We start from the raw sequence: 24,751 nt of genomic DNA on the forward strand, positions 1-24,751 counted from the left end.
TACATTCTTATGTTGACAGGTCATGACAAAAACAAAGGTGCTGATGATTCCTTGGCCCTGCGGCTTTGCAATAACTGCTATGGGTAGGTATTTATGAAGGAAAGGCTTTTTCCTACTACTCTCTATCTTAAAAAATTAAGAGTTTTCCATTAAAATTGTAGAATTACAAAAACAGCAATTCTACCTTCGAGTTACATTATCCACACTCCTCACCATTTTCAAACCACGTTTACTTTTGCCACTTCTCTTTTAAAGAGAACAGTGGAAAGAACAGAACTTTCGGCAAGAACTGGCCATCACACACCTAAATTTCTCTACTCCTTGTTTGGAGAAAACTTTAGAGCTTTAACGGCCGTGAACAGTGTTTAACCGTTGTAATACTTAACATTCCAGACAAGTGACAGGAGCATTTACAGAAGAACTCCTAAACTTATGAACTGTGCTCTAAAAGCCTTTTCGTAACAAAATTAAATAATGAAGTCTTGTTTTCAAGCTCCTACTTTAAATGACTGTTATTTCAAACCACTGCAGAGGAAAAAAAACACAGCAGTCCATCAGCTAAACTCAGCTGCTCGCTCTTCGCATTTGGAGTCTCTTCCACAAGCAAGCAGAGCACTGTTCAAAACTAAACCTCAGCACTGACTTTTATATTGACTGCACCTTCATGAACTGCGGCTTTGGAGAACAGGACAAAATGCCAGGTATATTTATATCTCATTGGTATTCATCCTAGAGGTGATTTAAGAAGTTTGAAGTGGGCTGATTACCCTGCAGCATGCCCATTAACTCGAACTGCTTAAACTACAGCTTCGAATACCATCAACATTGCCATTACATAGGTTATTTCATTGACGTTAATAATTCATGTGATTAAAAACTATCCTTATATCTGAATGCACTCTGTCCCCCTTATAATGCAACCTGAGATAACCTTAACTGTCGGAACATGATAAAAGGAAACAGAGAAGGGAATATTATATGCAGGATATTAGTATACTAAACACGGAAGGAGGGACACTAAAATCTGGTTTGCCTGTGCTGCCATTTTCACTCCTTTTGGCACATTTCGCACTTGCATTCAAACTGTAGCCACGCACAAACAGATGAGGTAATACACCTACTTCCTGGATATTAATTACACATCTACACCAGATTTTAAAGAATTAAACAGATGTAACAAATACCAACCTTCTCTTTAAAACCCTTAGATTAATTTTTCATTAGAATGGAACCAACTTTTATTTTGGCACATTAGGCTTTCTGAGAAAAAACAAAACAAAAGTGTTTTAACATGATGAATTTCCTGGCCAAATGACTGACCATACCGTACAAACAGGTTAACCATACAAAAAACATAAAAACAGTCAGTCTACAAAGTGGCACTGGTCAGTTAATCATGTTAACTGAAAGCGTTGTTATCTATTATCATTATAAGTATGCTCTAAAGCCAGTGGTATTCTGAAAGTCAGATACCTTCCAGGTACAAAGGCGCATCTGTTCTCCTGTGTAGCTGAGCATGTACTGTATTCCTTTACCAACAGCCAGATTCCCCAGCACACATGGAAATTCCCCTTTCCACAGTAAGGGAAGTACTTTTAAAAACAGCAACGTGCAATTTTAAGAGCACAGAATTCGGCAGAATAGCACAACAAAAGGTGCATGACTTAACACAACAGTTTTACTTTCTTTTTTTTAAAAATGACTAATTCAGTAGCTAGCATTTCATTATAACATAGTCTGTCTCTAACACAGCTGCTCCCAAAAAGTGAAGGCTAGGGTAAGCAACGAGTGCTGACCTTTTTCCCTTTTCTCCATTTAAAAATTCATCAACTAAACTCTTGTATCAACAACTGCGGCGAAGCCTTTAGCAGCATTAAGCCCACTGAGAGAAGAATGAAATGCAGTACCCTAAATTCCTATCAGGAGAAAAGGGGACAGGGAAAGATGAAGAACGTGCAATATGTTGCTTCAGAAGCCAGGCCAGTGGTTCCCAGCCACTGACGCACAAACATGTTAGAAGTAAAACCTGTGAGCTAAGTGAATAGACTCTACCAGACCCTAAGTTCATTCAAATATCCCATCAGACCTTCAGTTCATGCAAAAAAGATTACATGAGAAAGCCATACCAGCTCAGACCAAGAGCCCCAAATCCTGTTTCCAGCTTGGCTACAAAGACAGATCTGTTCTTACCAGGTGATGACTAACGCACCCTTAACGTCAGGTCCTTCTGTTGGGTGGATTTCTGGAACTGGGAGATGGACGGAGCGCTTGCTATGTCCACTTTGTTACCGACCCGGTCTGGCAACATTCCTGAAGGTATTGCACCAAAAAAATAGAAGAGAAAAGGACAAGCGTACGGAGACGCTCCCGCAGACCTTCCCAGCCCCCAGGTGCTTAGAGCTGCGGGACTCCTTGCCCCACAAGGACTGCAGTGGTATCAGCACCACTCCAGGCATAGTGCCGGTGGGAAGGGATGGGAAGGGACGCTCGTAAGCCAGCCCTGCTACCAAGGCCAGGCGAGGGAAGTGCCCTCCAGGGATTGCTTAAGCTAGTCATGAAACTACTTTAATTGTGGCCTGCCACCAGAAGAGGCAGTCCCACCCCTTCCCCAACCCTATCCCTTATTGCAGTTCCAGACATCATAGCTCATTTTTTGATGTGTTAGTTTTTCAGTCAGATCAGGATTGATCTAACTCACCTTATAATTGCTAGGTATTACAGAAGGAGCGGGACTGTGGCACTGGGAACAAGAAGGAAGGTTCACCCACTGCAGTGTACCCTCGACTTTGTTTAAATTCAGTTTCAGGTTACAGTTTGACATTCAGCAACAATCTCGATTTAAGCAAACCTCCTACCCAGCTGCCCATTCTCAGTCTGCATTGCTGCCCAACCACCACTTCTCCAAATCACACTATTTTATGGTGTAAACCACATGAAGGAACTGATGAACTGTTACTTTTACGCCACCAACAAAAAAATAAAATAAAATGAGGTACTCACATCCCTGCAGAGGATCTCAAGGTATGGTACTGCCTTGAACTGTGCTCCTGCTAACTTCTGCTTTTTGTTTTTTTCCTACCAGACCCACCATCAGTGCATTCAGCACTGTTTGAAATCCTCTAGACTTGCCAGACAGAAGAGAGAACTGCATGCAAATTTTTACTGAACACCCTGGTATCATTAGGAGAGGAGTATTTACCTGCTTCGGAGCGGACCCCTGGGATATGCATTTGAGCCATATGAGAAAAGTGCCTAGGACACGGGGACAGAACAGAGGGCTTTTATCCCTTTTCCTGGAGGGGTGGGGAAGATACGGTTCCTCTACATTCTCATTGTAAGCTTTCTGGAAAAGAGCCCCCCATTTCCCTCGACAGTTAGATTTGTTGGAAAAACACAGGATTCTAGATGGGAACAGTAGCTTCAGGTTAGGAAAACACTAGAAGACAAGTGTCTGTGCACCACCTTTGCCTGATGTGACATGAGGATGTGCTGACAACGTCGTGATATTTCAAATACTAATATTAACACTTCTTATTGTAAAACATTTTTTCAGTACATCTTTGAGAAGCTCCTATACCTCCAGCATTTTGGCAAGCCTTTGATGCTTGGCTGCAGGAAAGGCTATCGGCTAGGGAAGTACCTCAGAATAGTTTTCACATTACGCATTTCACACAGTTAACAGAAATAATTTTAATATTCAAAGCCAACGAGATCAGCTAGGAATATCCTGAGCAGAGGCCTTTCAGCCCAAAAGACAATAATCTTTATTTAGACAATTCTGTACAAGGACGCTTCTACTGCCTTCAGTAGTAACTGAAGGCCTCCGTCTTTGAAGAGGTAGTCTTTATACTAAAAAAAAGTCTGTACTGAGGTCTTTATAGTTTTTTTCTCACTGTACTCCTTACTTACAATACTCTTAACATCTGCAAGTTAAGTTTTATGCAATTTTCTCCTGCAGACAGATACTGTTCATCATTTACAGGCATACATCAGAAGCAGTTTCAAAAAACTCCGTCAGAGTTCTAGTAACACTTGTTTTTATAATTATACATTCTTATTTGCTGTTGAATTTACATTTGATTTACTATTGAAGATGAAATGCAAATAGGCTCAAAGCTCATGCTGCACACTTGCAACTGAATTCTTTAAATGTTTAATATTTTTACCTGAACAGGTTTTCATAAACAGAATTTCTACTTGCTTATTATTGATTTAAAAGTGCCAGGTATCTTTCTAATCATACACATATAGCCAAAATGTAAAAAGAAATAAGTACAAAGCCTGAACTATCACCCCATACAAGAAGAATCTTTGAACACACAATATTTATACCATGTGCTCCTAAAATCTAACAAATCACAGTTCCTACCATTAATAATAAGCTTTTAGGGCTGAAAATGTATGTGGAAAGAGAGGAAAGTTAGGAGGACAGTCACCCAAGATTTATGAAGACCCAAAGCTCCATGGGACCAAGCTGCAGTATTCTGAGTTAAAAAGAATACATTTCTGACAGCACAGAGGTATAGTGCAAGCCATTTGGACTTTCAGCAACTTTACTCTCTTTTTCCACATGAATTAGTCTATTATTTACACTATTGCATCTGTAAGACGATGACCACCAGAGGGACTGGCCATCCTTAAGAATCATAACATTCACTTAATTAAGTAGACTTGAATTGGTAAAAGATGCTATCTACTATGAAACATGGATATTTTACCATTATACCAGGATTCTGGTTTCTATTTCTAGATCTGATGTATTTTCTTCTATGGCTTTGAGACAACCAACTCTGTGTCCTTGAGCTTGGCTGTGGATCACGGTATCATCTACCACAGCACCAAAATCTTTGGAGAATATGACAAGGGCATGACAGCACCCTCCAACTTTTTCACAGTCACAGGGATGCCCATACTTCCAGGTTGAGGAAATTCTCTCCTCTAGTTTTGTATAAAGTTAGAAAGAAGAACAGCAACAGTTGTGGGGGGAAAAAAATTACATTATAAAGTGTTAATTTTAACATTTTAATTTTTGATGAAAAGTCTTAGTTACAGTCAAATTCAACAGCACTGCTGCCTCCCCCTTGATATGCATCTTGCCCTTACAAACCATAAGTTAAGAATAATTCAATTACAACAACTTCCAACAGCTATATTGATGCAAAAGTTCATCATTTCCAACAGTGATATGCAATTGCCCATTTCATACAGGCAAGTGAAGATAAAAAGCAGTCTTGTACAATTCTGTCCTTACTCGAGAGAAAGATCTTTTTGGTCTTAGGGGAAAAAAAAACAAAACAGAACATCAGGGAAGCAAAGTTACTCATGCAAATTTGTAGCAGGAATCATGTCTGAAAAGTTTTAACTTTTTTTTCCAGAAAAGCCCATATTCCTTCAGGGACTGCACACAAAAGATACTTGTCAGCCATTTGCTTTGCTGGCCATAATGCCAGCTACTGCTCAGGGAAAAGCAAACTGAAAGAGAGTAGATGGTTGTTTGCAAAGAAAGAAAGAGAGATTTTTAACTGTGCAACAGATGTTACTTTAAATGCATACCTATTATCAAATCTCAGTATCATTTAGCCTGCTAAATAAAAGAAATGTTAAGCTCAGTACAACTTGGCAACTTAATAAAAAGTTTTTTTAAAAAAGCAATGCTTAAACTGAGAAAGTCAAACTCTAATGGATCATTTCTATAAACCTGTCGGTGTCAGTTAAAGACTTGTCAATATGAAGACTGCCAACATTTTAGCAAGGAATATGTAGAAGGATTCTCTCCAGCACCAAGTCTCATGCAGCAAGAAAATTCTGTAGCAGAACTTTCAAGAAGGCTCCATCTGCCAAAACCAATATGCCTGCTTTTAATTAAGAATGTATATAGGAATGTATTAAGAAGAATATAGAAAGTTTCAAGGAGCGCTAAGAATTTCAAGCTCTTGGTCAAGCTTTCCACTCCCACCCTCAAATGCATATCCCATTGGAAATCACCATTATTCACTGGCTTACATAAATATGTATCAAACATTGGCTAAATGACCAAAAATCAAGAAAACCATTTTAGCACTGGAAAAAAACCAATACTTTTAGGCTGATGTCATCAAATACATTACTTGAGTGTTTTAATATTACTTTTATTCATTTTTAATACTAATTTAAGTACTAGACAGTAGATGCTAGTTTCCTGAACACAAGCGTACGTATACCAGTTAGTTGCATGCTATCATTAGTTCAGCTTTATTTTGGCCAACAGTACTGAAAAATAACATTAACCCAGGATACTGTAAGTCTTGTCTTTGATAAGCATCACACCAAGTCTTGAAGTATGTAAAAATGAGTATTTTCTACCTTGATATTTCTCTTAAGTAGCTTTAAAATCCTTTAATATGCAAGATAGTTCTAAATTACACTAAAATTTTTTAAGCAGTGAAACCCCGCAAACTGAGCCCCTTAAAAAAAAAGTCTCTTTTTAATCCAACTTTTGTGATTTATTCTTGTATTCTTCTTTCTTAGTTATGTTGGAAGCTACTAGCTCTGCTATTTATTTGCAACATAGTGGCTGTTCTTCATCAGCAAAATTAAAAAGGTATCCTGAGACATTTACTTACAAAGATGATGATCAAAAGTAGTAGTGCCATTGCATTAAAAAAAAATTATTACACTGTGTCCTCCCTCTTTCCCAAGGAAAACCATGCAACTATGTGTGAAAGCGATAATGACAAATTATTTATACGTTAAGAGAGAGTATCCTATGACTACTTGCAAGCTGCATTAAACTATAAGTGCTCCAAATGGTGGCTTCTCTGATCATTTTAGCTAAAATAAATTCAACAGAAACAAATAATATGTTCCTTGTGACTAATCATTTAGGGCTATGATTAAGCATATAACTCAGTCTAAAACACTCATTTTCTCTCCCCTTTTAGTAAACAGCGCTAAAAATAAGATTAAATGAGATGATTTCTGAAGCCAGGAAGTACAAGCATAACATTTCTTACGCTGTTTTTCCCACTGAGCAATAGAGATTTGTTCACACTAGTAGCATTGTACGTTTCCGGAACTGGATACTAGCTAGCGATGCAGCCTTCCATTTGCGAGATCATAACAGGTGAAAATAGAAAACAAACAAAAAAAAGAAATTAAGTATTTTAGTGAAAGATATCTTAAGAAATTTCAAACTTATGCCTCCATCTTCTGAAAATATTTTCCTTTCATACTAACACTAAGGCAAAAAGGGCACAAACTTCTTCTGTTTTCTTTCTATTTTTATTTCATACCTAAAATGAAATGTTAACTGTGCATCACCTAGTCTATTATTCAGTACTCCAGAATCTTTGCAGCACAAAAATAACTATGCCAACATGCACTTAGCCAGAAACTTATAAAGCTCATTGGCTATATCTGCATTCGTAAATGCCAAAGGCCAGAGACTGTTCTCCAGTCCAGAGGCAAGCTCGCCTTGCGTGGTTTTTGACCACAGAGCTGAAGTTTCGCCTCCCTCTCCCCCACCCAGAAAAGGGCAGCCATGCCCACAGGTCTTTCAGGAGAAGCCCCAGACGATGCCACACTGGAATGACGTCCAGGTGCAGGTCAGGGAAGTGCTGCGTGGCCCCGGCTCAGCCATGCCAGCGACCGTGCTGACAATCTAGCAGGGTGAGCAACCACATGCCGGACCTCAGGCTAGGGCCCCACTTCTCTTTAGTTCGCTAGTCTTCGCTAAGGGAACATGCACTTAACCCTCTCCTCGAGCCTGATGCAAGAGAAGCCTGGACAGTCACGTAACTCATACTGCCTTAGAAAATGGAGGGAAAGGGGAAGAAATGCAGAGCTGGTAATTTACAAACTGCAGCGAGAAGTACAATCCATGAGAAATGAAGATCCTGGTGCAGAGGTTTGCCTGTCGCAATGCTGACAGAAGGAGATACATGGATGAGTATTACATACCGAAGGTACATTACCACCATCAAGTTTTAATAAGATAACACTTCTCCTAAAGTAAGGGAGAAGACAGATCTTTATCAGGGCTCACACCAAAACTCATGTCAGCAAATTGTTCTTTGTCTTGAGCAGATAAAACAAGTCGGAAATGTGGACTGCAGAGTTTATCTAGATAGCATTTGAAAGAAATGGTATAATAAATCAGAAAGCTTTGAGGTGTTTTGTTCCCCAGAATCATGTATTTAATTCTATAATAAAAAAAAGGGACGCGGCTTTTGGGACACATAAAGAGATCTGAAAAATTAAGTTCTCTCTTCTCTTGTTTCACAAAATCTACCAGCCTAGAATCCAATTTCTCCATTAACTAAAGATTAAGTGGCAATATTACAAGGCCAACAGAATATTCTTACTTCAGTTCCTCAATGTTAATCTTAGACTCTTTAAAATGACTCATCCTTTTTGGTTTTGTTAACTAATACCTAACTACAATCAACTGGGATGAAACAGGAGAAGAAACTCTACTTCTAAGTTACTGCAGGGCTACATTACGATCCACACATCATTGAAAACAGCCAGTGCCTATGTCTACATTTCAGCAGCCAAAGCCCCTACCATTAACGAAGCAGGAAGCAGCAACAGAAGGTTTATGTTTGTTTTTGGGGAGAGTGGAGTTTGCACAGAATGTATCCTTTGACAGAGCCTATGCCTCTTGAGAACAGTTTCACCCAGTGGAACCATTCACAGCACAAGCTTCCTGCTACAAAAGCACCATATTTTTCAGATCCTCGCACAGACAGACCCTTCATGCAATCACAGAGGGTAAGATGCTGCTGGGAAGAGGAGTGTGCAGTTTGCTGAGCAAAAGCAAGAGGAGCAGCACTTTTTCTTCCCCCTCCTCTGAGGGCACAGAGTAGAGAGGACTCACAGAACAGGCTGTCATATCTGTAAGTCTCTGATTTTTGCCCAGCTGCAAGAGCTTTGTTTCCTCCATCACTAGCACCACCGGGTCATACCGGGCTTGCAAGAAGAAACACTGGGATGCACGGGAAGGCAGACGGCAGGGACAAAGCCACAACTTGCCGGATCCTTCAGCTACAGAAACACAGAAAACCGGCGCTCCGCACAAACACGGGAGACCAGAAGGCAGACAAAGCTCCTACCTACCCGCCCGGGCAGGGAGCTCCTGCCGCACCTTCACCCGCGCTCCCGCAGCGGGCGGCCAGCGCCGCGCGACGCACGACCGCGCCGTGACACAAGCGCAGCCCCGGGCCGACCCGCGCCGCAGGGACCGCGGAGCCCCGGCACCTCCCGCCGCCGCAGCCCGCGGGGAGCCGCCCCCCCCCCCGGGCACCCCCGCAGCACCGCGCAGCGAGAGCCCCGAACGGGCGAGAGGGGCCCCGGGGGGCCGCGGAAAGGCGGTGGGGTGGGCGCGCGGAGGGGTGACAGCCCGGGGCTGCCGCGGCGGCGGGGCCCTGTGGGGACGCGGCGGGAGCGAGTGGGCCGGGCCCCGCCGCGGCCTGCGCGGCCGCCGCCGGCGACCCCCCCCCCACCCGGGCGGCAGGAGTCGGGGCCGGGCGGCTCACCGGGGCGCGGGGCTTACCGGGCAGCGCCGCCTCCTTCCCGCTCCGTCGCCGCGCGGCCCGAGCCTGCGGGGAGCTGCGGGAGCCGCGCGGGGCCGCGAGCGCCGCCGGCGGCAGCGGAGGGGGCGCGGAGGGGCGCGCGGCCACAGCAGGGCCCCTCCGCCAGCCTCCGCCCCGCCCCTCGCGGGCGCCGCTGCCACACTGCGCAGGCGCCAACCACCTCCTAGCGCACACCCCGCGCCTAAGGGCATGCGCACTCGCATCCCCCCCCCCCCCGCACCCGGCTCGCCCCCTTCTCTGTCTCTCGCGCGCCTCAGGCCGAGCCGGCGCGAGGCTCCGCCCCCCTCCCCCCGCGCGCGCTCCTCTCACGGGGAGGGGCGGGGCCGGGCGAGGCGCCTCGGCCGCACCTGAGGGCGCGATGGCGGCGGGCGGTTGGGTCCGGCGCGGGCCCGCGGGCGGGGGGCGGCAACCGGCTGGGCTCCCTCGCGCCGCCCGGGGAACCGCCGGCGACGCGACGCGGCGCGGGGGCTCTGCCCGCCCTGGCGGCGGCGGCATGTCGGTGGTCCCGGGCCGCGGCCTGGGCCTGGGCCTCCCTTCTGGAAGAGAAAGGGGGGGAAAAACCCGCATGGATTTTAAAACTTAAAAAAAAAATTCTTGAGGAGGGACCGCACGAATCTACCGAAACGCCTCAGGGTGGGAGAGCCGCTGTGATGCCTCGCGTTGCAGTTAAGCCACGCTGCAGGGGGTGGACGAGCATTTCCTCGCCTCACAGTGTAACAGTATATTAATTACAGCTCTTCGCTGGAGCACTTAAGAAGTAAAGACAGTTAAAACGCTGCGGAGAGCAGCTCAGTCCTGCTGCGTGCGTGTGCGCTGCCAGGCCGTAAGGCCGTCCGGGGGAGCGTGCCAGGCTCCGGTTCCCCGCTTACCTCCCTTAGGAAGGACATCTGACTTGTCACGAATAACAAGCGACTGCGGTTAATAAACGCAACAGCTACAATGTTGGTGCTTTAGTGGGAGCCTGTATTTAGTCAGTATTTACAGGCATTGGCTGGAAAGTGCTATAAACACAGTAAGTAAGCAAATGTGCTGATTGGGCATATCCCTGTGGAAGTTTCCCCATCAGGATTTCTGCGTGGTCCAGACCGCAGTTCAAAGCCTCTCTCTCTCCTAGCAGTAATTCAGCTATTTTATCAAAAGAAACACTTCAGTATGAGGTTGCATCACAGCCTCCCCCTCGAGATGCATTCCTTCCTAGAATTCACAGAGCTGCAGATTGGTGAGGACAAGTATAATTTACAGTCACCTCATTATCTTGGGTGAAATTTAATTTTTAATGTTGTAAATCAAAGTAAATGACATCTAGATTTCATCAGAGTTCACTTAAAAATTGACAGAGATTTTTTTCCCAGATGTTACAACATAGTTTGATTTTATTGTGGGAAAAAATTCCTATTTAGGTATTTTCAGAAGTTGATCTTTTTATTTAGCTGTCTTTTCCAATCTAGTTCTCGGTCTGCCCATTATTCTTAGCTGGAGGGGATTCCCCTGAAAGGCTGCTGCACAGACACAATGTACTTTTTTGACATTGAAAGACTCCTTTATCCTTAAGTAGTATTTCCCATTTTTGTTTAGTAACAATATGACCAATGTCATTCCACTAGGTTTTCAGATCCAGAAAATGTTAAAGCAAGTGTTGTTCTGAGTTATAATGCAGTCAATGTTTCTACCTTTGGATTGAATTGCAAGAGTTACTTCTCAGTAAAAAAATGGCATTTTAATAACACCATCAGCAGCATCACTTGTGCTTTAGAGATGAAAAATGTCTGCATTAGTTTTGCACAAAGTATTTCTCATGTTAGCCCACGAAGGGGTTCTGCTTTCCATTCCGTGCAGCACAGGGTCCAGCTCCATAAATTAACAAGCAAGCTGCAGCTGACTGCAAGTAACTTGCATCCTAGTTCAACTTAAAAGGTCACTGAAAAAACTGCATAGTATTTCAGTATTACATCCTGAAATGCGTGCGAGAGGGGTTCGACTGTCTGTTAGGAAATCTCTCTCATTGTGAGCATGGTTATATAGTGGATTAGATTGCCCAAGAGGATTATGGCATCTCCGTAATTGGAGGCTTCTGACAGAGAGCAGCCGAGCAGCTCTCAGGAGCAGGGCAGGTATCGCTGAGCCTGTCTCCGACGGGGAGCTGTGTCCTGCAGGGCTCCTGAGCAGCAGCTGCCTCAGGGCAGCCTGCTCAAAGCCTCAGAAGTAGTGCGGGGCTGCTTAACAAAATGAGAAAACAGCTGTTCAGGAGGGAACTGGGCAGCAATTTGCATGCCACATCCTTGGGTAAGCGCTCATACAACCTTCCCCACCCTGCTCCAGCCTTAAATTTCATTTTTCTTTTCCCATTACAGAGAAGTAATGTACCAGGAGTGTGTACCGGTTGCATTGTTGTGATTCACCTCAAGGTAATGGCACTGTTACTGGCCCAGGGCCTCCAAGTGGGGGAAACACCTGAGAGACCTGGCTGAGGAGCACTGGCCTGCAGCCTTCATCCGTAGTCAGTGGAGGGCTTGGCGTGGTGTCCCTGCTAGGAGCCAGCGTCTGGAAGGACACTGAGCCTTCCATGCTCACTGGGGTAGCCTAAGACCATTAGATGTGGCTGAACTACGAAGGTATGCTTTCTAATTGAGAGGGGGCCGATTTGCACAGGAATTCCACATTTAACCTATCTGAAAACTATTTTAAACTATTTTCTATTACACAGAGATATAGCACTTGTAGAAAGCATTATAAATAATAATGAGTGTTTCTCCTTTTTTCACAATTTAGGGGTGAGCATGACTTTTTTCTTGACTTGCCTCTTGTTTCCCTATAGTTTTAAACACTGTACAGTCAGATACATTTTTCTTTACTTTGGATATTGCCATAGAGACATGTCACCTTTATGATCCATGCTGAATGAAAATCAGTTAAAGAACTTTCAAATAGGTATTTTTTTATTATAAAGAGAGGTTTGTATTTAGTATGAAATTTGGACTATAACACAAATTTACTTTAATTACATTAATCATTTAAGTAACATTTAAGTGAAGCACCAAGAAAACTTGATGTAAATAGCTCACTGAATTTCCACACTTGGACTCCTACATAACACACTAGTTCAATTTAGTATTTAAAGAACTAGCAGCCACAGCTGATTTGTTAGTACATATGTAATTAGAGCTAAACTGCTTTGCACACAAATGCAAAGTTATAAAGTCTGTGACTGGCTGCATTTTGAAACAGTATTCCTACAAGAATATTAATATAGATCTAAAAACAGACCATTTTGCCCAGCTAGTACTGTCCCTTCCCTGTAAACCACTTACATATATATTATAGTTGCTTTATTTTAATCTGGCACTAACCCTGTACTAAGGTGTAGATTTTATTTAATTAATATAGTTTTTACTTTGTAAAATATGAAATAGCCTTTTTTTGCAAATGACAATGTTAAATTCTATACCTTTAGCAAACTCAATTGAATGCAATTCACACGTTCAAGTTTACTGTAGGCTCAGCTTTAATTAAATAAGACAAAAAGAACCTGACAAACATAGATACAGGAGATTTTATTTAACATTGTGTACAAAGAAAGGCTACAAATGCCTTGGACCTTTTTTCCCCAAATACAGTTTTTGGATCCCTTTTTCATACTATTTATCTCAGAAAATTAAAAAAAAATCCAGAATGACATTTTTTCCCCCTTTTTTCCTTTCCTTTTTTCCTTTCTTTAGGCCTAAACCTGAGAGATGTTTAGCAGTACAGTTTCAACACCTTTCAATATTAAACTATTAGAATTAGGTTTTCTTTTCCAAAAACAGAGCACTATGAGATACTGAAGCACTAACAGCGGTATAAAATGTCAAAAACAGACTCCCTAACATGACAGTGTTAAAACAATGCCAACAATATTAACTCTGATGAAACTCAAAATTATCCAAACAATAACAGATTGTTTTTCTTCTATACTTGATATTTTAGCACTAATTATATAATTTAATTGTATTTGTATTTAAATAAATAGTCTTATTATCTCCTTTCCTTGGAATTCTTCATGGACTATAAAACAGTTGCAACACTAGAGATAAGAACAAACTACACAACTTACACGGCAAGAGAAGGCTTAGGTTTTAGAGGGTTTTTTTGCTAGACAGACACAGAAAGGACAACATTTCATGGTGTCCTGCTTTGAGATCATATTTAAATTCACTGTGATGCTCTCAGTTACCCAGCACTACAATTCATTACCCTCTTCTTGCTGCCTTGGTAGTTCACGATCACTTTTAATGCTGATATCCCATCTCCTGAAACATCTGTCCCTGCATAGGTTAGTTTTACCCAGGATTCCAAATAGATTGCCATTACTGAGTGAATTTCACAAGTTTTTATACATTACGAAGAAGCCCAGTACGAGATTTCTCTTGGCCTGTGAGATGTAAGCCATAAAGAAGGGATCAGAGTGTGAATGCATTAGAAGAGGCTGTTCTGAATTAACGTCCTTTTGTTATAGCAGCTTTCACGTTATGACCTACATTTGAAATAGTTTTCAGATATGGATCAGTTTTCAGTTGACAATTTGTGTAATCTCTAGAGTTACTGTAGCCCCAATTTCTCCCTAATTGGGACTAAAATGCAGGAAATTTGAGCTACTCTATGTAGATTGGCATTTGATCATTGAATTAGGCACAATAAAGAAGGGGCTGGATAAGTCTCTTCCCAGCACTGCCTTCTGGCCTCCCAAACTGCCCCGGGGGAGATGTGAGCATCTAAGACCCAGGGCCATCTGCTCATTGGCAGGCTCTACTCCTTGCGATCCCTGTTTTGGGTATCTGTGGAAAGCAGCTGCATTCTCTTTCCAGGCAGGAAGCTGTGTTATACACCAACATGCTCTTCTATACCTCCACCGGGATATAAAATGGCCTTGCAAAATAAATCATTCTGCAGAGGAGAGAAATGGTTAATCTGTAGAGTGTCTTGGATTCTCAGAACATCTTACCAATAGGGAAGGCGACTGCAACAGTTATACTAACAAAAGCTACGGTGGGAAGTCCAAAAAAACCCTCCGTTCTGATGAACCATTTTTGACAAGAGTATTTGAACATGACTGCAATTAAGACAAAGCAGTAGAGCAAACATTTCTGGTAGGCTTGGGCACTCTGTAGTCATATTCATTTCCAAATATGCTTGAACTGGTGTAAATAACGGAATCTTATGCAGCTCACAAGACAGTCATACAAGCCCAGTTTAGGTGTACCTGGTCTATTCTGCACCAGGGGTAGCTCTGCTATAAACTGAATCTCCCAGCGCGGTAGTTTCTACAGTACAGAAGTAATGAAGTGGTTTCTGTTGGAAAAGGAGGGGTCTTTCTCACTGAGGGGCCAAACATGACAGTAGGAAGTAAATGACATGGGAAATACTCAAGACAGGTCACCTGTGTATGTTTATACAATGGTCTCCTCTAATTCCGCTATAAGATGGTAACACAAAGGGAATCAACAGTTGGGGCAAACTAAATCATTTATACATTCTCTAACTCTTGTAATTACATTTATACATCTGCTTGACCTAGAAGGCCTGAGTCTAGTGACACGTCCATGGAAGGAGGTGAATCACAACGCCTACACTTGAGTTCACTTTGGTCCTAATATTTCAACCATTTAATCATTATAGCATGTTGTGGCATTTTATCCTCATAGCCCGGAAGTTGGCTCTCTCAATATCAACTAAAATCTACCTTTCTGACTCTAGTAGCTTTTTCCTTCTTTGTGGTGTTGGTACATCTAATGTAATATACAGACTCTCTACCGCTCTTCCTTATCTATTGACTGAAAAAAAATAATTTAGAGAGCAAGTGATAAGCCTTGCTTTCTTATCACTGGACTCTAAATTTTGAGTAGCAAAAAAGAGGGATTGCAGCACATCAGAACTGAGAGGCTACAATAGCTAAATTCCTGAAGTTCCTATATTAATGTTTATTTACTGGCAATACAGTCTTAGCTGAGTTATCCAGGGCATAAGCCGCCTTCTCTGACTTGGAAGGAGAACTGTTCTTCACAAGCCCAGACCATGTGATCTGAGTTATGATCTGAATTATGCCTCTCTTTTCCATTTGTGTTATTTTTCTTCCCTAAAATCTTGCTAAGGAATAGTTATTAACCGTAAGTGCTTCCTTTAGCGTTTCCATTGATTTTAAGGGCAATTGATATACTTCATTCAATAAGAAATTTTACAGACTAAATCTGAACATTTAATTCATTCTAGCTTAGAATGGAGAATTCCTAATACTAACTCTAAGGCTCCAGTATCTCAGTGCCACTTACCCTATGTTAAAGTAAGTGTGTGGTATCAGACTTATTTTTCAGACAACAGTACTATGAGAATGTTCAATTTTACAAAGAAAACATAGCTGGACTACAAATTTAAGAGGAAATAAACAAGTGACTTACTAACTACACTAGGAATTTGATAAGAGTAATTTGATGTTATCTACTAAGAAACTGCCCTTTCAGATATTTTTCTTCAAGGAACAGAAGCAAATGCCTAAAACTTAGAAAGAATGTGTTGGTCTTCTATTATTACAAGTCCCTTCTAGAATTAAAGTAAAAAGAGAAAGGGCAGAGGTTTTTGTTAAAATATTTCCAATTTCCTATTAAATCTTCCATAGTGAGAATGCCATGGTAATGTTATCTTAGTAGATGAATAGGCAGTGAAACAAAGGAAGGATTAACCAGTGAGGAATCAGAGAGTTGGTTTTTCTCCATCAAATTTTAAGCATCTTTAAAAGCCACATTGGTCAATTTACATTTTATACATACTTCAAAGAATGGCACAGCAAGAGAAGTGATCACATTGTGATGCCTTCCAGTGTTACAAAGGTGATGAACAGATTTGGAGTTCCATGTATGCTTTACAGAACAGTACATTTGTTTAAATAAAGTCACAGAAAATTAACAAACAACTGTAAAACAGATTTTTAAACAGGTAAAATGAATAAACTGTAAAAATACTGCATCGCCCATAAACATCTTCTATGGTTCCACCACCTAGTGGCCAACAAAAAAGTTGCAATTTTGCTTCATATGGTGCATACTGATTGCCTGGAACTTAGCTTAGCAACTGAAGGTCAGAATTGAGGCAGGCAGTGGGCATCGCCAAATATTATAGTCAACGCACTGCTGTATTTTGCCCTTAGCCGATATATTAAAAAATAGCAGCATATTAAATAGAGCCTGAATTAGCTTAGCTACTACCTCAACTTCTAACATTGTGCAAGAATAAAGAACACCAGCAGCATTTTAATGGATGTGTTTCAATTTGGTTTCAGACACTCCCTTCCCATACAAAGCACAAACAAACACAAAGCTGAAACTGATCCAGTAGCTGTTATTTCTTGCCCATCTTTGAAAAAATGTCTCAGTTTGCTTTATTTAATATTTACTGATTTAAAAACCTATCAGTGTTTAAAAAAATCCATGAGAATTTTAAAATACTCTCTAAATGCTAGGGAACTGATACTTATTCCTCTCCGTAAACTGGAGATAACAGACTATCCTACAATCACCTGAAAAAGTCCTGTTAAATGTTTTCATGTTTCAGACTCCTGTAGCTGAAAGCTACATTTTTAGAAAGGCTTCTCCAATACACTGGAAACTAAGAGTATAAACTCCCAGTGCACATCACAATTTATTTTAAATGGCAGTTTTTGTTAGTTTGCTCTTATGTTTACATTGTACCTTTTAATATAGAAAATGGAAGAGTTAGGTTTTCTCACACAACTGACAGGGGAATATTAAGAGTAGAAATCAGAAGGCCTTCTCTAAAGCCAAGTTTTACAAGTCCCTTTTGTTCAATACGATAAGGCTTATTAAAACAAAGTAAAAAAAAAACACCAACAACCCTGGGCAAAGAAAATACAAGTCTTTTGGAAATTCTTAATTTCTGAAAATATAAGTCCATTTGAAAAACTTAATTGCAAAACTAAAGGAAATCCAAGAAATCTATTCTCCTATTTCAAATCATTCCATGATCTCATCATCAGCAGTAAGATGTGCTATTTTTTCCAGCCCAAAATTACCAGCTTTGGGGAAAACATTCATACTTAACAGAAATAATTAACGGGTTACGTTAAATTAACTTTTCTTTCCCTGATCCACATGCCTGCATGTTAGATAACGTTACATTAGAACTGAGCATTGTAATGAAAAACTAAAAGCAAAAACCTGTAACAGTAACCAAAGCAAAAGCAATTTTTTCATGGTTACATAATATAGATCAGTAATTTAATATTAAAATTAACTTCCTATATAAATAAAAATAAAAAAGTTGGGCAAAAGGAAATTGGCACAGTCATTATGGTATTGCTTTCCAGTTTCAACACTGCAAAGAGCAGCCACAGATTCTAAACACCAAAAGAAAAAGGTTATCACCTTAGTACATGGTATAGTTTGTTTTTTCCTTTTAAACAAAGTCATCAGCAGTGCTACTGCCTCAAATATATCAAACAATGACTTGGAACAGGTAGGTGGGCAGCCAGAGTAAAAGGATTGTTACAGAACTGCTACTTAAAAATGAGAAAAAATACATAAAACCAAAACCATTGAGTGTGGTTTACTGGTCTGCATGACTTTTCTTCAGTCAACATTTTTCAGGATTGTGACTAATTTTTACCTTCGAAAAGGCAAAAAATTAAAATGCAAAATTTCAAGCCTTCAAGTTTCTTTGCCTTCATTCCCTCCCTCCCCACAACAAGCACCTCCTAATATAAACATTTTTTTCTGTTTTTATGGGTTCAAAAGCTGGAATGTAGTAAAAATACATATAAGAGAGAAGGAATTTCTAGTTGTACATTACATTACAAAGAGGTTTTCTCCCAGACCTAAGGAGGGAAGGATACTAAGCAATATTAAATTCCTATAAGAATCCTTACAAAGCATGCAAAATGTTGATATACTCACAAAGTTGAAATTTATATTTGTTCCTTTTTGAATTTGCAACTTCACAGTACAATAATTTCTAATATAATGCAGCAGTCAGAATTACATTGACTACAAAATAATTTCTCTTCCTTTTTTTTTTTGTTTGTTTAAAAGATACCTTTGTTATTTTTTTGAATTGAGAGGCTGCAGACCACTCAGCAGAAAATGTGAAATTTAGCATACTAGTGTTTGTTTTCTTTGTGGTACTTCCCCTCAAATGATGTTGACAACCTAACTGCACCAATTACAACTTTTAAAATCTGTCCCTCCCTCCTCTTCCCCACTCTGATTCCTTCCCCTGTCTTCAAGCTGCACTTTTCTTCTCGCTAGGATGATGGTGGATGGTTGCTACTAAATGGATGCTGCATAACTGGGTAGGAAGTGAAGGGGGATGGAGTCGCTTATGAAATGGGAATCATCCCCACGGCCCCGAAGATGTTTGGCACAACTGCTTCATGACCAGAACAGTTTCCTCTGGTCTGGATACCAGCAATTACTTCACATTTTCAATTCCATAGACAAATACTGCTGCCCTTTATGCCTAGGTAACCCCAGTGGCTTTGACGGAGTTAGGCAGGAAAACACAAAGTTGCTATTTGGCTAGACCTTTTGTACTGCTGTATGTAGTTTCATAGAAATTTCTTCACTGCTCTTAATTAAAAGAGGGTTGGAATTTCTGGAGAATACACATGCATGCTACTTCCTAGATTGTCCATAAAGTACATTCTGACACATCTTATCAAAGTATTTGTATCTATCAGAAAAAGACTCAGAGAAGCAATGTACAAAGCCTCCAAAAATTCAAGTATCAAAAAAGCTATTCTGATAAAAGTTTGGAGTAAGTAGCCAGCAAAACAGATAGCCATTGATTTTTCTTTTTTTTTTTTTTTTTTTTGTCCTCAGATGCTTCAGTTATTATGGAATGACAACATTTTTTCTTTGGAGAGTTGGGAAATAAAAGCCTTCTAAGTTAATTTTCATTAAATTTGGCAGGATCTAAGGAATTCAGCAATCCTCTCTGGATAATGTTGCCCCTGCTTTTATATGGAAACAGCAACAGAATCATAAAGCACTAAGTCTAATCCTTCCTGCCTCTCTTTAACTTGCTCTATGTATTTACAGTGTAGTATGGTTGGATCTGGCTCCCTTAACACCAAAAACTGTCAGAAGTGCAACAGAGGCAAGAGCAGGGCATCTCTTTCCCTAGAGTTTGTACAGAGATTTGCAAGGGAAGGGGTGAATGAGACAAAAAAACCCCAACAGTTGTACACAAAACTTTCTTTCACTTCTTTAGAGCCCTGTTCAAATCAAGACTTGAATTTCTGAGGCAGCAATATTAGATCCCAGACCCTTCTCTTCCCCTCTCCTCTTGGCAAAGCAATACTATTTTTTGTGGCCTAGAACAGTACTTTAAAAACAGCAGTTATTAAAGACACAGTTGTGATATATCCTTTAACTCCCCCTCACCCAGAAAAAGGGGTATCCTATCAAGTGGTCCAGTAGAAATCTTGAAGTTTCTTTATGATAAATTAAATCCATAAAACGAGGAATACCTTCTGTCACATTCCCAACAAGAATAACAGCCACACTCTGTGGTGCATTTGTTCAAGTGTCCATTGCGCCTTCTAGCGGAGATCCTGCACAGCTCCGTCTCCAGTTCAACTGTTTCTGATTCTGCTGATCAAAAGTAGAGAGGTTTTTCTCCTTTTTCTTCAGCTTGTCTCTGGTTAACAAACAGCAGAAGCACTGAGGGCCATAGTTCGCCAGGGTGGGAACAGGCCGGTAATGTCTGAAGAAACATCGGTCCTCTTTCTCCTCAAGAGTGGCAGATTCATGCCAAGAGCAGTTTTTTAAGTCCTGTTGGTATCACAGGTACCTACACTTCCGTGGAAAAGAGGATACTTTGCCTCTTGCTGTCTGGGGTAGGGATAGTCTCTAGCTGCAGGAAGTACAGAAGGACTTGAACCTGGAAAGAAAAATAAGAAGAAAGAGGTAATGATAAAGCCCTGTTAACTCATTCTCATCCTAGTTATTTGAGAGTTGGCAGACATGTTTAAATCTCTCTCCACGGGAATTTCTTGCAGTTATGTATTTGTTTTAATGCAGTGTATAATATGAGCACGAATATTAAAACTTGCAGTGTTTCACAGATCCTCTTTTCAGCTTCCATGATAGGACAATGCTGATGGCATTCCACCTCGGTGAGAAAGTCTTTCTCATTTATAATATGCTATTATTAAAACAAGAAAGTATGAAACACAACCTGAGCAGCTAACAGCCTCCCCATTCAAATTCCCTGCACTACCTTCAGAAGGCAACAGGGGCCAAAGAAATCTGGATCTACGATGATATTTTGTTGTAAATTAGTGAAGGTGATATAAGTGATGAGGAACACCATGGAAAACCACTCACAGTCCTTATCTGTAAAGCTGACACTAGGCGCCGTGAGACAGCTCTCAAAAAATCTAATTCTTCATGAGCATAAAGCACGCACTATGCACTCACACTGATGGTTTTGCATGAGCAACTGCATTAGTACAGATGCAAACTGAACTGCCTGAGGGAACACTGTTCCACAGACTGAGTCTCGAACGTGTGTTGAGGTGAAAGCTGTTTACGTTTCTAACACAACTACCATGAGAACATAGAAGCATGGCTGAACCAGGCCTTGCTAGAGGACTGTAGTTTCCCACACATTGTCTTCAGAAGATTCAGTAGCACGTTTAGGATTTTACCTGGGACATGACTTCTAGTGACCAACTATCAGTCATTGTGATAGGCTGGGTAGGGTTAGCAGGGATTTTACTGTCCTTCTCTGAAGGTCTCAGCAGCGTTGGTCCAAAGACAGTCGCAAGATTATGCAGGGACATCTTGTTAATGCTTTCCCTCTCAGCAACCCTGGAAAAACAAACAATGGTCTCTGAAGTGTCTTTAAGGAAGAAGCTATATTTACTGCTTTTGTAAACAGTTTTAGATACAGACATTCAATCAACCACTGTCCCATATGTGTTTCAATTTATTCTATATATAAGCAATAGCTTGGTCTAACAGCCACAGTCTCTAGGCACTCTATAGACATAGCTTAAACTTGGAAAAAGGACAGCTGCTTATTGTCTGAACAGACAAATGTGGCCCAGGAATAAAGGAATGCTTTTTATTCTAGTTTTATAAATGAGAAACTGAGGCACACATGTTGAGAAATTTGACCAAGGGCACAAACGTCTGCAGCAGAAACACAAGCTGAACCCAGATTTGCTGGATTTTAATCCAGAACCTCAGTCACAAGATCATCTTTCATCTCTACAGTGACAGTCTCTGTACAAAATACATACGTAAATTAAAATACTGTGCATGTATTAAGCATGCTTATTTCATTAATACCAAACACATGGAAAATGTTTTTCCACGGGCACAACCATATTACAAAAACATAAACAACATCAGAAAGACTGGTCTAAGCAAGGAACTGACAACTCTAGCTACCAGAAGTGTGAAGCTGGAATTTTTAAAGATATATCATGTTAGATTGCAGACACTTTTTGAGACAGGGCTCATGAATCCTTAAATGCTACCAAATCTTTAAGATTTATACTAAAACCTTTCCTAATCATTTTATCCAGATAAATTTGTCCAGATGCAGATGCAGTTTTGCAGAGCTATTGCAGCAGGAATTTCCATTTGCACTAGATAAGCCCTGAGACTTTCGGTACCCCTTCCTTCAGTTCTAATCCTTTTGGTTTCATGGGAATGGAATTCAGGATTTAGCGCCTCACTAGGAGTATGAGACAACAGTTATCTGACCAGCATTCACAGCAAATCAGCAAATGCTTCATTTGCTTGATTCAGCCTATATTTAGGGAAAGCCTCCTCTTTCCAACTAAAGGATCCACATATTACCTTTTTAAATGGTCCAGAAGGAAAAGGAATGTCACAAGGTTGGGTTCTGGAAGCGATAACAATAGATTCAACATACAGCTTTCCTTTGCAACAGGATCTGAAAGTGCTACAAGACAGAAAATCAACAAAACATCAACAAAACAAAACATCACCACAGGCATTGAATAAGAATTTGACTGACTGCAGAATTTCCCAGACCGACAGAAATGGATGCTCCTTAATGGACAGCAATTAGGTCACAGGTTGCAAGGTCAGAGTTGCACATCAATACCTCACAGAATTGTTTTCCTTTATTTCATAGATGTGTAGAGAATTCTTTCCCCTCAAGCAGTTGAAGTGCTTTCAGGCTTTTAACCCTTTTTTTTTTCCCCCCCTCTCTGCATCAAGATATGACAAGGTATATCCCTTCCAAGGAAGACTTCTCTGGAAGATTAAATAGGGCAAAGCCTCCACAAATAGGCTGTCATTCTATTTTTAACTTCATCTTCAGAAAAAGGGCATTTTCAACTTCTAAAAGCACAGTAATTGCCCAAATCAAGTAAGAGACAGGTTTCCACCTTATTTCTGGGCTGCATTTCACTTGCCTTACAGCTGCCATACAGCTTGTTCCCAGGCTTCTGTCCAACATTATAAATATGGCTTTTATATGGCTTTAGGAGCAGCCTCCTATGAAAGAGTGTTTTTAATACAGGTCCATGTTATCAAGGGTTATTTTTGCTAATACCTACCAATTCCCTCAGCAAAGTTGGGGTACAATTCATCTGTGAAGAGGGGTTCAGGCAGTTCTCGGAAGTAGAGCTTCAATGTGCCTGCAATGGCATTTACATCCATCTCACTCATCATCACTGACACATCTTTGTTATCTGAAAGAGAAAAGAGGAGTAGCAGGTAAGGAAGCTGCTGGCCTTTCATTCACTCTTATTTTTTTTCCTTGCTCTGGCTCTCTTTGTTTATCCTTCCTCTTTGGCCAAAGAGCTGAGAGTCTTCCTGTTTACATTTCTACAGATTAAATGAGCAGTTCTGACAGCTGAGAAGTGCCACAGAAATGATTCCAAAGGGTTTCCAGCTTTAAATCAACGAGAGAGAATTTAACACTATCCAGGATTCGTTATGCTGTTCCAGATCAGGCACAGGTCGCTGGCACAAGCCCTGCATGACTTTATTTATATGCATTTTAACTTTCTGTTAATGGCCACAGTTATCATTCCAATTCCCTGCCTCTAACAGCTTAAAATAAGAGACTCTGAGGCTGTCTAACTCCCCACTGAGTGTAGTTAAAGTACATAGTTAGGCAGTTCAGGGCTCACATTTCAGTTTTGTTACCATAAAGAACAACAAAACCAACCTCCTTTCCCGAAAACAAACAGACCAGCCAGCAGAGCCAGCCACAGTTTCATGAAGACTACTGTAAAATGTCATTTAATGCAAATGAAAAAAAGTTGTTATTATAAAATACAAAAAGGAAGAGATTTCACAAAAATGTCAATAAAAATGCAGGAAGGATGAATTCAGGCACCTGGCACAGGCCTCATGACCACTTACATCAAAAAAGAGCTCAAATAAGGCTTGAGTGGTGCCTAGTCCTGGGACCACTGTGTGGAGGCTGAAAGGAGGGCAGAATTTCACCTTTAGTACCCCAGCGATTCAGCTGCATTTCATCTGACTGATCTCAGATGCCTTTCGGAACACACGTGCCATTCTCCTAAATGTGGCACCACTATGGAGCCCTTTTCTGCCCAAGACCAAAGAAGGCTTCACAGAGGTTGGCCAAAATTATCTAATTTTACAATCTTCTCACACAGAATGAGCCACAGAATTAAGAAAAGAACTCAGGAGCCCTGACCACACTAACAGATTCATTGCTTAGTATAAGGATCCATCCCATTGTATGTCTCAGGTTATATCTGTAACTGAAGAACATTAATAAAGCATATAGCCAAGGGTAAAACAGTTGTTCTTCCATAAAAATCTCTACCTCCTAATACTTCTTGGGGTACTTATGATTAAAAGTAGCACAGCTATCTGACAGGGAGCTCATGGATCTCATAGTGTGAAGGGACATCAGACACAAATACTTACTGACATCAAAGGCAGCTTTCAAAGCTTGGATATCAGTTGCAACCCCAGAGACACGGTAGATGCCCACCTCCTCCATTCCACGCCGCTCTATTTCCTCCACACACTGGCGCACAATGTAAGGCACCTTTGATCTCTCTCTCCTTAAGAAAGCCAGATACGAGAGTTCAGTACAGACCACGCCACCAATGCTTGTTACCCTGGCCAGGCAGGCTGGCTAAAATAAGCCATCATTTTGCTGCGTAGACC

General features: G+C 41.0%; 2 protein-coding genes across 3 annotated transcripts in view; both read right to left on the reverse strand.

Annotated features, from left to right (window-relative positions):
• SPECC1L (sperm antigen with calponin homology and coiled-coil domains 1 like) overlaps positions 1-9,661 on the reverse strand; it is a 69,578-nt gene extending 59,917 nt beyond the window's left edge. Inside the window, exon 1 of the mRNA XM_064522221.1 lies at positions 9,533-9,661. The gene's annotated coding sequence lies outside the window, so the exon portion shown is untranslated. The remainder of the gene's footprint in view (positions 1-9,532) is intronic.
• Positions 9,662-13,108: 3,447 nt separating this feature from the next.
• Positions 13,109-24,751, reverse strand: part of BCR (BCR activator of RhoGEF and GTPase) — a 109,311-nt gene continuing 97,668 nt past the window's right edge. For both annotated transcript variants that reach the window (XM_026119087.2, XM_064522223.1), the window contains exons 19-23: positions 24,506-24,645; positions 23,155-23,289; positions 22,427-22,532; positions 21,265-21,427; positions 13,109-20,495 (exon numbers count right to left, since the gene is read on the reverse strand). In XM_026119087.2, coding sequence (XP_025974872.1) covers positions 20,406-20,495; positions 21,265-21,427; positions 22,427-22,532; positions 23,155-23,289; positions 24,506-24,645 — 634 coding nt within the window. In that variant the 3' untranslated portion in view covers positions 13,109-20,405. The remainder of the gene's footprint in view (positions 20,496-21,264; positions 21,428-22,426; positions 22,533-23,154; positions 23,290-24,505; positions 24,646-24,751) is intronic.

Source organism: Dromaius novaehollandiae, chromosome 17 (genome assembly GCF_036370855.1).
Source record: "Dromaius novaehollandiae isolate bDroNov1 chromosome 17, bDroNov1.hap1, whole genome shotgun sequence".
NCBI lineage: Eukaryota > Metazoa > Chordata > Aves > Casuariiformes > Dromaiidae > Dromaius > Dromaius novaehollandiae.